Source organism: Mus caroli, chromosome 8, assembly GCF_900094665.2.
Source record: "Mus caroli chromosome 8, CAROLI_EIJ_v1.1, whole genome shotgun sequence".
Classification (NCBI taxonomy): Eukaryota; Metazoa; Chordata; class Mammalia; order Rodentia; family Muridae; genus Mus; species Mus caroli.
This window is the reverse complement of record NC_034577.1, coordinates 63507379-63518417: the sequence shown is the minus strand read 5'-3', so window position 1 is coordinate 63518417 and position 11039 is coordinate 63507379. Positions and strand designations below refer to the sequence as shown.

The following is an 11039-nucleotide window of genomic DNA, read 5'->3' as shown; positions in this document are numbered from 1 at the left end:
TAGGCTAGCGCTAGCATGTGTACCTGTCCGTTGCTCCGATGCTCCGATACGAAGATCCTTTCCTTTCTTGTGGAGCTCCACACAGCAGTCATTTCTCTTAGCATCCCTCTGCCATTCTTCAGGTCCCAGTTCTGGCGCCAACTGTTGCGGCCTGCCCGCAGTCCACAACACGAACNGTTCAACTGAGAATGGCAGTTCAAGCTGAAAAGAGAGGAATCTGGACGGGGCGGAAGAAAGAATGGAGCTAAGACAACAAACATTCTGATCAAAGCTCAATTTTACTATTTTCAGACACTCAGTTATAAAGGAAGGGGGAGGGAAACCCAATATCCCGCCAAGTAACTCAGGGTCCAGTAGCAGGACGAACACGTGTGTGCCTCCAGGCAGCAAAGGCAGGTTCCAGCAGTAGGCGTGGCAGGACGAATGAGCAGGTAGCTCCACCCTTGAGCAAGCAGGTTCCAGGCTGGGGGAAGGGAGGCCACAACTAGTGACATGTGAATGTGTACACTCCCCACAGTCAGTGTGCAGGGACACCAGTGACATGTGAGTGTGCACTCTCCCAGCACAGTCAGTGTGCAGGGACACTAGTGACATGTGAGTGTGCACTCTCCCACCACAGTCAGTGTGCAGGGACACTAGTGACATGTGAGTGTGCACTCTCCATCACTTCCCCACAGTCAGTTTGGAACTCTTCAGTGCTGTTTCATCTAAGATGTGCTCCTAGGAACACAATGGGGACCCCAGGCTGTCTGGAGTATGGATAGCCATGGGGAAAAGGACTGTCACCACTAACATAAATGTCAATTCCCATTCTGAGGAGCCTAGGCTGGCCTCCAACTAGCAATCCTCCTGCCTCAGCTTCCCAAAGGCAGGGATGATGAACCATCACTACCAGTGCGCCTGGATTATCTCTCTTGAGCTCTTCCTTGCATCAGAAGATGGGACATGGAGACAAAGTAGAATTCCAGAGTACTGTCTTGGTTTTGTTCTTGTTGTTTGTTTTTCGGTTCGTTTTGGGGGACATGGTTTCTCTGTATATCCCCTGGCTGCACTGGAACTCATTTCTATAAACCAGGCTGTCCTTGAACTCACAGAGCTCTGCCTGCTTCTGCCTCCTGAGTGCTGGGATTAAAGGCGGTGCTCCAGAATAGCTTCTGCTCCTTGGCTTGTTCTCCTCCCGTGATGGGGAGCTCACAACTCTCCCAGAAGCACCATGCACCCCATGTTCACTCAGTTTGATTAAGACATACTGTCACATACTTACACACACACACACACACACACACACACACACACACGAAAACACTGTCCTCTGAAGCTACAGCTGGGAACACAGTTAGGAACCAGCCAGATGCTCAGACACCTTGATGGCTCAGGATTCATGTCACATCCTCAGCATTCAACCTCGAGCCTGAATGTCCTGAGGCCTCAGCTCTCTCTCTCCCTCAGCCAGGAAGACCAGCAGAGCACGCTGTAGCAGGTGCACCCCCAAACGCCGACGCCGAGGAGGTGGCCAATGGGCAACCACTCCATAGTAGTGCCCTTGTTTCTGGTTGGTCAGTGTCTGGAGACCTGGTCAAAAGAGGTGAAGTAACAGGAGTGATCTCCGCCCCACCCAATCCAACAGCACATTTGCTAACTGTATGTGTGAATGAGTTCATGAATGGACAGCGAGGGAGAGAGCGAAGGGATTCATAGCTCAGATACCTTTCGTGTGACCTCTACAAGCCAGACCCCTACCTAGGGCATCCAACAGACAGGCTTCCCGGGTGTACGCTTCCATGGCCACCACATGTTGGAAGCAGTGCAGAGAGATGATGCCCCGGCCGCTATCCCAGATGTCTAAGATCCGGCGAACCTTGGGACAGACCTGCAGGATAGGAGAGGATCAGCTGGGATCCTAAGCTATCTTCCCTCCCAGGCCTGAAGGGTGGTTGATGCACCCCAACCCTGTCTCTCATGCCCCACCTGTTTCCTTGGCTGGTTATGGTAGCCAAGGGCTTCCCAAAGGTGGGCATCTGGCCGGGCTCGGGTCCCCTTGCCCACATAGAAGATGGCTCGCACGAAACATTGCAGACACTCAGCTAGTGTGAGGGAAGAGGCTCGGGCAGGCAGGTCCTTTGTCAGCCTGAGGTACAGAAGAGAACCGACTTCCAAGAGCTGTCCTCTGACCTCCACATGAGCACCACAGTGAGCACATGGCAGTCACATGCACAGAACATACAGTGTGAAAAGGAGGGGTGATGATGGCAGACAGGGAGAATGGCCACTGTACCCTCTTCCAGGACACCATAAAATGGGTACTCACAGCTAGGACTGACCCCAGACACCAGGCCGGCCTCGAACTCAGAAATCCGCCTGCCTCTGCCTCCCAAGTGCTGGGATTAAAGGCGTGCGCCACCACTGCCCGGCCCCAGACATCATTTCTAAAGGAGGTGGCAAACAGAGAAGACTAACCCCTTCCCTAGATACACAGTGAATCAAAAGCAAATCCCCACTGTTTGTTGGGGTTTTCTTGTTTTGTTGTTTTGAGTTTGATGTTACAACCCTGACCTGAGATCACAGTCTGATCTTATAAACCATGAAATGGAGGCAGAAACTATCAGCAAGGGGTAGCCCTTCCCCCACCCAACCAGAAAGGAACTTGCAGAGCTGGGTTTTGCTCTGCACAGTCATCCTCTAATTTCAGCCCCTGGCTTTTCTGTCACCACACCTGGGGTCGAGAAGTAGATACGTAAAACTAGACTTTGTAATGCCTTCCCGCCACTTCTTCAAGGGATCCAGCCGCTGAAAGCACTGAGCCAGGGCTTCCTCATCCACCTGGCAGTCAGGGATGGTACCTGTCCTTAGTGCCTCTGCCAGTTCTTGGCTATGCCCTACATCAGCTGGGGAGGGGAAACTGATTCAGGGTGGAGGACAAAAGCTGGTGAGGGTGCTCTGTCTAACAGCCACGGCAGGATTCCTGGAGTGTAGCCAGACTCTGAATACCACCGCCTAAGGACTCACCACGGCTAGCCTGGGCTTCCTGCAGCCGCCGTAGATAGTGTCCTCTGGTGAAAGGTGTGACGGGTCCAGGGCTATAGCCCAGTGCCCGCAGGGCCTGGAGGAGCTGCAGGTCCGACATGGGGGGCACCGAACTGTGGGGGTGCGAAGCCCCCAGATCCCCATCACCAGGCAGTACGGGTTTGTCCGTTTCCCTTGCAGTCAACGTCAGGACCTGCGGCTGGCAGTTGGGTGCTCCCTTCCCAGCTGACACAGCCCCACGGGTTACCCACAAGCCGGCCACTAGCTCCAATGCCCCCCCAGGGCGCCCGGGCTGCAGAGAGTCCTCCAATGCAGTGACAAACGAAGCATCGCTGCTGTAGTCTGAGTTTTCGGTGGCCTCAGAGCTCTGGGGATGAACAGCCACCTCTACAGCCTCCACCTCCAGCTCAGCTCTATGCATGTGCAACTCCGAATCTTGAGAAACTCCAGAAGACCCTGCTAAGGCAGGTCCTTGGCATGTTTCAGTTTCAAAGCTACCCTGGGCTACATGTAACGTCTCTGTATATAGATAAACAGATGGATAAATGTATAAGTAATCAGATACAGCACAGATATAAACAGGTATGATATAGACATGATAAATGATATAGGTGCTAGATGACTGACAGGTAGGTGATTGGCATGATAGTTACGTGATTGATAAGATAGACTATGTATAGTGATTGACACGATAGATGTACAAACAGAACTGGGCCTGGCAGTGTGGTAGCCCGGTACACCCCCTCAGTTCCTCTCACCTGTGGGCTCTCGGGTCTCATCTGGCTGGGTGGGCGTGTCCAGCTCCTGCAGCACTCGAGCGCAGTTATTGTGTCGCTGCTGTAGTGCCCAGTCCAAGGGCCTGAGCCCATCCTGTGCAGTCACCGTCAGCAGGGGGCGTCCTTAACCCACCCTCCTGCCACCCATGTGTGCCTGCGCGGGGTACTGACCTGGTCCCGCAGTGTGGGGTCACCCCCTCGGCTCAGCAGCAACTCCAGGGCACCGCAACAGCCCCATGCGGCAGCCACATGAACAGGCGTCAGCCCCTCCGCGGACCTGGGATCCCCAAAGACAGAGGAGAGGTGTGCGGCGTTGGTTCCTTTCCTAGGCAGTCTCCCATAGCCCAGGCTAGCCATGAACTCCTGCTCCTCCTGCCTCAGTTCCCCGTGCTGGGATGACCGGTGCCCACTACCATGTGAGACTCTAATTCACGGTCATCCTCTTGCCTCAGTCTCCCGGAGTGCCAGATGACAGTTATGGGACACCTTGTACCCGACCCTGGAAGCAGACATTTCCATCTCCTAGACCTGACTGACGCCTCGGACCCAGAGCCTGACGCCCAGTGCCGCTAAGTCCCCAAGTCACACCCACCGCACCCAGTGACCAGGGCCGCGCCTCACAGAGCATTGGGATCCGCTCCCCAGCGCAGCAGCATCCGAAGACAATGCAGGGCGCGCGGGTGGCTCGCTCTGGCTGCCAGGTGCACCGCCGCCGCGCCATCGTCCAACACCAGGTTGGGGTCCGCCCCGAGGCGCAGCAGCTCCTCCACAGCCCTGCAGGAGGACGAGCACAGTAGACCTCAGCCCTCCTGATCACCCGGGGAGCAGAAGGTCGGGTAGCACCCGGACCCGGCCGCCCTCACCGCGCTTCCTCCTCGCGTAGTGCTGCTAGCAGTCTCAGAGCCAAGCATGCAGCATCCGCCATGTCCCATAGGAGTCACCGCCCTCCGCAGTTCAAATTCGCGCGGCAACTGTCTACGCACGCGCAGCCACGCCCACCTCTGCTTCTGGCCCCGCCCCACACCGATCGGGATTGACTAGCTGCACCCTAAGTCCAGGTGGGGAGAGAGCCGAGAGGACGTCCGGAGCAAGCCAGAGGAACTCCAGGGTTTGGTGCATACATCTGGGATGCCAGGAGAATTACAGCAAATTCCAGGGGAGCTGGGGATAAAGAGCGGAGCCTCTCTGTCTTTAACAAAACAAACTCCTGGATACCCCTGACGGACCTCAAGGTATTCAAAAACTTACAGTCATCCTCCTGCCTCAGCCAACCGAGTGCTGGGATCAGACTTCCGAGGAACAACATGGCACAGCTGAGTTGGCTGTAGCTCTGTGGAGAAGAGCTTTGAGAGGACCAGCGAGATGGCACAGCTGGTCAAGATGCTTACTGCCAAGTCTAGTGACCTGGGTTCGATACCCAGAACCCACAAATTGGAAAGACGGAACAGGCTGACTTTCGACACGTGTGCCTGGGCCGGGAGCCTGCACAAGCACACGCACGTGTGTGCACACACACATTAATTAATTTAAAAATATAAAGAGCTTCATTTTCCTTATTTGCAAATGGGAGTACAGGGCTCAACACTAAGTGCCCAATAAATGCAAAGGCCAGAAAATACTTACTCAAGCTGACCTACTTTTAAAATTAACTAAAGTGTGTGGGTGTTTTGCCTGCATGACCAGAAAGGGGCATCGAATCCCTGGAAAGTGGACTTGTGAGACCCCGTGTGGGAGCTGAACCCGGGTGTTCCGCAAGAACAGCTTGTGCTCTAAATGGCTGAGCCATCATAGGCTCCTGGCCTATTTTTTATACCCCGTTTGATCCAGTGCTTCCCAATGCGGGCCCTGCTGACCTAGAACTGGCCTCCTCATGTTTCAGCCTCCTGTATCAAGGTGAGCCCAACTCCCACCCACTGCCATTTTGTTTTCTATAAATGGAGAAGGTGGACAGGATGAACCTCTGGCCTGACCTGGGGCTGGGGGGCTCCTGGGTTTCCCTTCCTCTTCTAGGGCGCACACCCTATGTCCCCATCCTTGCCTAGGACATCAGGGTTCCAAATCCTAGGCAGTGATGGCTCATGGCGAGACCACATGGCTACACAAATTCAATCAGATCAGGGTACTGAGATTGGGGGTGACAGGTGTCACCAGAACCCACTTCCCACTTGGAGCTGGGACTTTTGTGTATCTAGGAGGTCCCAAATATGACAGCCATACCAGTTCCACTTTCACTAGATCTTCCCTGTTTCTGGAGGACTTTCTGGATAAAAGGACATCTGGAGTGAGTTCTGGAGGATGAAGAGGAGTTTGGAAAGCGCAGTGAACACCAGCCTGGTTACTCAGATTCAGCTGAGCCTGAAGCCATACACCACTGCTTTGTTTAGTGCCTGTTTTCTGTGACTCGTTAATAACAGGTCTCAGTGAGCCCAAAGTGACACCAAGGGGGCTCAGGGACCTCAGATTTTTATTCCGGTGACAAAAATAGTCCCAGGAAGAATGAATTTACAGTGGACAGAGTGGGATTGAGCATGGGCCAATAATGGTGTGGCTGCGCTCTCCTCATAGAAGGGTGCGGAGATGTCACATGTCATAGTTCACACAGTGGCTTCCTCTTCTCCAGCCTCCTCGTCCTCCTCCAACAGGCTGTAGCTCGCGTGGGTCTGGCAGGGTCTTTGCAGCGGGTGGGCCAGCAGCTTGGCCATGCAATTGTGCAGCTCCAGGGCAGGACCAGCAAGTGCTACCTCATACTTGTAGCTGGCGCCCTTGGTGTCCAGGCTACCCATGAAGGCAAACATGTCCTGTGGAGGCAGTGCGGACTGGTTAGGGTGATCGTCAGTATGGGAGGCAGTGCGGGCTGTTCAGGGTGATCATTAGCCCTTACAGGCCCTCCCTGTCCCTGAAGGCCTTCCCAAAGGAAGGGACATCTAGAGTGGCCACAAACTATTGCAGTCAGCAAGAGTTCCCTGACACCAACCAAGCAGCAAGACCCAAGAGTTCATTCCCAGCATTCTATAAGCACAGTGTGTGGCTAGGAGGCAGCTCAGTGGACACAAAACTACCTCAGAAAGCTCATTGCAGCAGGACACATTTAAGCCAGAGGCACTCCCAATGCAGGATGGAAGGATCCTGAAGCCAGAGACCAGCCAGGGCAGCTGGGGTACAACCAGACACCCTGCTTCAAGCCAGAGCCAGAGGGGAGGCCAAGGGCAGCTCCCCACAGGAGGACTCTTCTCTGGGTTGGTGTTTCTGTAACCCAGGCTAGCCTCTTGTGTATCAGTTTCCTCTGAGACTGAAACAGTCCATCCTGGAGAAAAGCCCCTGAAGCAGGAAGGAATACAGCTCCAAACAGCTTCCCAAGTCCCTAAAACTGAGCAGATACACTAGGCTCCTCCCTGTGCAAACACTGTGAGACCAAACCAGACGGGACACCCTCATATCACAATCCCAGCCTCAGCCTTTCAGGTGTTTTCCTCAAGGTGAGGGGCTAGAGTCAGTGTGTGCAACTGCCTGGGCTTAGTAGGTGTGGAGGTCAGAGTACAATCTTTGGGAGTCAGTTCCCTCCTCCCATCATGCCAGTCCTGGTTTTAAGCTCAGGTCCTCAGGCTTGTCTGCAGTGCCTTTATCAGACCCACGCCTCAGTCATGTAAACTTGACTTCTCAGACTTTCGATCCCTCCTACTCAAGATCACACAGCAAGTTCATAGGTGAAGAAACAACTTGGGAGGGGTTGAGAGGGGAGGATACAGCTGGGTAATGTCAGGAATAGGGCAGAGTGCTAGGGATGGTGTGCTGGGGCTGAGCCTGTTCCCTGGGCTGCCAGAGCAGCAGCCTCCCAAGTCCCAACCACCAGCTCAAAGTGGAAATATAGGGAATGGTTGTTTAATGGCTGAAGGACTGGATCAATGGCAGGGAGAGGCAGGCCCAAGTCAGATGTCCCGAGATGTCCCTTCCATTCTCTGTGGTGACATCTCACCTTCCAGCTCATATCATCTTCCTTCTCTTCAGTGCCATTGTGGATATAAACAATGTCGAAGAAGAAGTAGGGACACTGGAACATCTTCTGCAGTGGATGAGAGGTAGGTGGGTGAGTTCTCTCCCCAGCCTCTGCAATCCTGACAGGTCCCCTTTGGTGTCTAACCACTGCCCTCCCTTCCCTCCAGGCTCACCTTCATGGGCTCAGTCAGGGAAAACTGGGGCTGGCAGGGTGGGCGGCTGTAGACCAGAATGGTGCGCACAACGTAGGGGGGTGGGATGGTTTGCACATTCTCTGTGACTGGCAGCTCCGTCTTCTGCTGGCTACAGAATGGGGAGGGCTCGGTACCCAGCTGCAATCCACCCTGGCCCAGACCCCCCTCCCAGCAGCTGGAGCTGCAGACGTGGGGGTCTGTGACTTAGTGCCCCCATTTCAGCCAAGTGCCTCAGATCCTAGGGGCACTACATGTTAAACAAAAGCCAGGGCAGGGGAAATGGGGCTGAAGGCGCCTGCAGCCAAGCCCAGAGACCTGAGTTTGTGAGGGCAGGAAGCAGAAACAGAAGCAGGGGATTCTCACAAATTGCCCTCTGACCTCCATAAATGCATCATGACACACACACACAAAGTAAATGCATAATGAAAAAACTTAAAAGACTTTAAAAGTATTCTCAAAAGAAAAAGAAATTCAAGGGGCAGGAGAGATGGCTCAGTGGTTAAGAGCACTTGGCTGCTCTTCCAGAGGTCCTGAGTTCAAATCCCAGCAACCACAAGGTGGCTCACAACCATCTGTAATACAATCTGATGTCCTTTTCTGGTGTGTCTGAGACAGCGACAGTGTACTTACATAAATTAAATAAATAAATAAATCTCCTTTTTGTTTTTGTATTTTGTTTTCCCAAGACAGGGTTTCTCTGTGTAGACTTGGCTGTCCTGGAACTCACTCTGTAGACCAGGCTGGCCTCGAACTCAGAAATTCACCTGCCTCTGCCTCTGCCTCCCAAATGCTGGGATTAAAGGCATGTGCTACCACTGCCCAGCAATAAAACAAATCTTTAAAAACAAAACAAAACAAAAACAAGAGCTGGAGAGATGGCTCAACGGGTAAGAACATTGACTGTTCTTCTGAATGTCCTGAGTTCAAATTCCAGCAACCACATGATGGCTCACAACCATCGGTAATGAGATCTGGTGCCCTCTTCTGGTGTGTGAGAAGACAGCTACAGTGTACTTACATATAATGAATAAATAAATCTTTAAATAAACAAAAACAAATTCAAGCTTCCCTGCTAGACATGTTGAAGTCTTGCCCCCTGGGTGGCCTTAGACAGCTGTCAGGACCTTGGTGGGGAAGGGACCCAGGGCCATGCCCACTGTGGGTGGATGGGCACTCACATGAGGCTGAAGAGGCCTTCCAAATCTGGGAGGATGTTAAGGACAAGGTGCCGGCTTAGAGGCAGGGGATTCCCTGACCTAGACCTTGGAAGATGGTGGGCACCTCTGAGTACAGGCAGTGTGACCCCACCCCAACCTGCACCTCTCTAAGCCTGCTTCCTCTCACACACCACAAAGTGGGATGCTGGCCTTAGACCCCTGGAGGCCCTCTGGGGTTCTACTGTCCTGCCACATCTCTGCTTTCTTAACTCAGATGGTCAGGGTATGGAGGAGGGATCCTGCATGTTAGGGCCAACAGGATGAAAGGCATGCTTGTGACTTTTCAGGCAAATGTCACCATTAAGAGGGTGTCCTGGCCCGCCAGTGGCATGCTCTCTGACTGTATCTGCCACATGTTCAGTCACACTCCCTGACACCTGTCCCACCACCACACAGGATGCCAGCGACAGAGCCTGGTTCTGGTTGGCTTTGGGGTTTGGCATCCTTGTATATAACAGGCAGCATTTTGTTGTTGCTGCTGATTTTGTTTTTGAAAGAGTCTAGATTTGTAGCTAAGGCTGGCTTGGAACTTCCAATCCTCTTGCCTCAGCTCTGGGCTGACACTCCTGCACCCCAGCACCTCCCTGTGGTGGGTTTTGAATGTGACTCCACCTAGAATGCCACACATGGAATACTCTATTTGTGATCCCAGTTTGCTGGGACTTGGGCTCAGTCACTAGAGCACTTGCTCAGCATGAATGTAGCTACGGTACTCAGTATGCTCAACACATCCTCATGCCAACACTGTAGGAGGTGGAAGCAGACAGACCAGAGGCTCAAGGCCATCCATCCTTAGTTACACTGTGAACTCAAGACCAGCCTCAGCTACAGGAGAAATAATTCTCAAAAATATATTAATTACATATTTGATGTCAGGTGTTGGCACATGACTTTAACCCCAGCACTTGGAAGGCAGAGGCAGGTTGATCTCTGTGAATTTGAAGCTAGTCTGGTCTAGAGAAAGTTCCAAGACAGCTGTATAATGAGAGAGATTCTATCTCAATAAATAAATATTGAAAAAGAAAGAATTATAGGGCAGTGTTAGAGACATGGCTCAGTGGCTAAGAATACTGACTGCTCTTCCACAGCCCTGAGTTCAATTCTCAGCAACCATATGAAGGTTCACAACCATCTATACTTGGACCTGATGACTCTGGTATGTATATGCAGATATAGCACTCATAAACATGAGAGAGAGGCAGGGGAGGGGGAGAGAGGTTGGGGGGTTGGAGGCATGGTTCTGAAGCTCTGTAGTGTTACTCTCAAGGAAAACACTGATTCCAGGGTTTGTATATTTTTGGGGGTTGGATGCACAACTTGGGCTGTGTGTTGCAGGGATCCCACAGTACTACTGAGGCCCCATTGCATCGTCACTGAAGTAGGGCTGGGGACAGCGACAAGGATACTGAAGGTGGAGCAGGACGCCGTCTCCAGGTCATACAGGCAGCTGCAGAGCTCACGTGGGTCAGAGGTCAGGCCAGACAGCTATGGGAAAGTCAAGACTTTGGTGCTGGGTCACAGTCCTAAGATCCCCCGGGGTCCCTGTCCCGCCGCTCCCCACCCCCCCTTACCCAGGCAGAGTCGTCATTCACTACAACCAGTGCAAATTCGTGGCTCTTGTCAATCTTGTGCTTTGTGCGCACAAACATCTCAACCATCTTCTGAGACACATTCAGGGCGTTTGTCCTAGAGCTGAGAGGGAGGTCAGGTGACAGAGGTCAGATAATATCAGCAGGGTGCCGAAAGCCAGGTGTGACAGTGTTAGTTGTCAACTAGACAGCATCTGGCATTAACTAAAGGCTGGGCACACCTGTGAGGGATTTTTTTTTTTTTTT

General features: G+C 52.8%; 2 protein-coding genes across 4 annotated transcripts in view; both read right to left on the bottom strand.

Annotated features, from left to right (window-relative positions):
• Positions 1-1399: 1399 nt before the first annotated feature.
• Ankle1 (ankyrin repeat and LEM domain containing 1) lies at positions 1400-4731 on the bottom strand. Of its 2 annotated transcripts, none has more exons than XM_021170956.1 (9): positions 4664-4731; positions 4422-4574; positions 3972-4077; positions 3783-3894; positions 3007-3483; positions 2714-2885; positions 1969-2128; positions 1741-1870; positions 1400-1572 (listed from the first exon to the last, which is right to left on the bottom strand). In XM_021170956.1, the coding sequence occupies exons 1-9, from the start codon at positions 4723-4725 to the stop codon at positions 1400-1402; spliced, it is 1545 nt and encodes a 514-aa protein (XP_021026615.1). In that variant the 5' UTR covers positions 4726-4731. The 2 variants fall into 2 exon arrangements, with proteins under 2 accessions (XP_021026615.1, XP_021026614.1); XM_021170955.1 differs by having other exon boundaries at positions 3007-3543; positions 4664-4725.
• Positions 4732-6247: 1516 nt separating this feature from the next.
• Positions 6248-11039, bottom strand: part of Babam1 (BRISC and BRCA1 A complex member 1) — a 7452-nt gene continuing 2660 nt past the window's right edge. For both annotated transcript variants that reach the window (XM_021169969.2, XM_021169970.2), the window contains exons 4-9: positions 10776-10896; positions 10611-10689; positions 9166-9190; positions 7967-8096; positions 7774-7860; positions 6248-6598 (exon numbers count right to left, since the gene is read on the bottom strand). In XM_021169969.2, the coding sequence (XP_021025628.1) occupies positions 6395-6598; positions 7774-7860; positions 7967-8096; positions 9166-9190; positions 10611-10689; positions 10776-10896 (646 nt within the window). In that variant the 3' untranslated portion in view covers positions 6248-6394. The remainder of the gene's footprint in view (positions 6599-7773; positions 7861-7966; positions 8097-9165; positions 9191-10610; positions 10690-10775; positions 10897-11039) is intronic.

What these genes read in the sequence shown, in the direction of transcription:
- Ankle1 (XM_021170955.1), bottom strand. Translation starts at nt 4,725, where the DNA reads ATGGCGGATGCTGCATGCTTGGCTCTGAGACTGCTAGCAGCACTACGC. An exon ending in ACCCCACACTGCGGGACCAG is followed by an intron (nt 3,895 to 3,971) that starts GTCAGTACCCCG and finishes GTGACTGCACAG; the next exon opens with GATGGGCTCAGGCCCTTGGA. An exon ending in GGAAGCCCAGGCTAGCCGTG is followed by an intron (nt 2,886 to 3,006) that starts GTGAGTCCTTAG and finishes TCCCCTCCCCAG; the next exon opens with CTGATGTAGGGCATAGCCAA.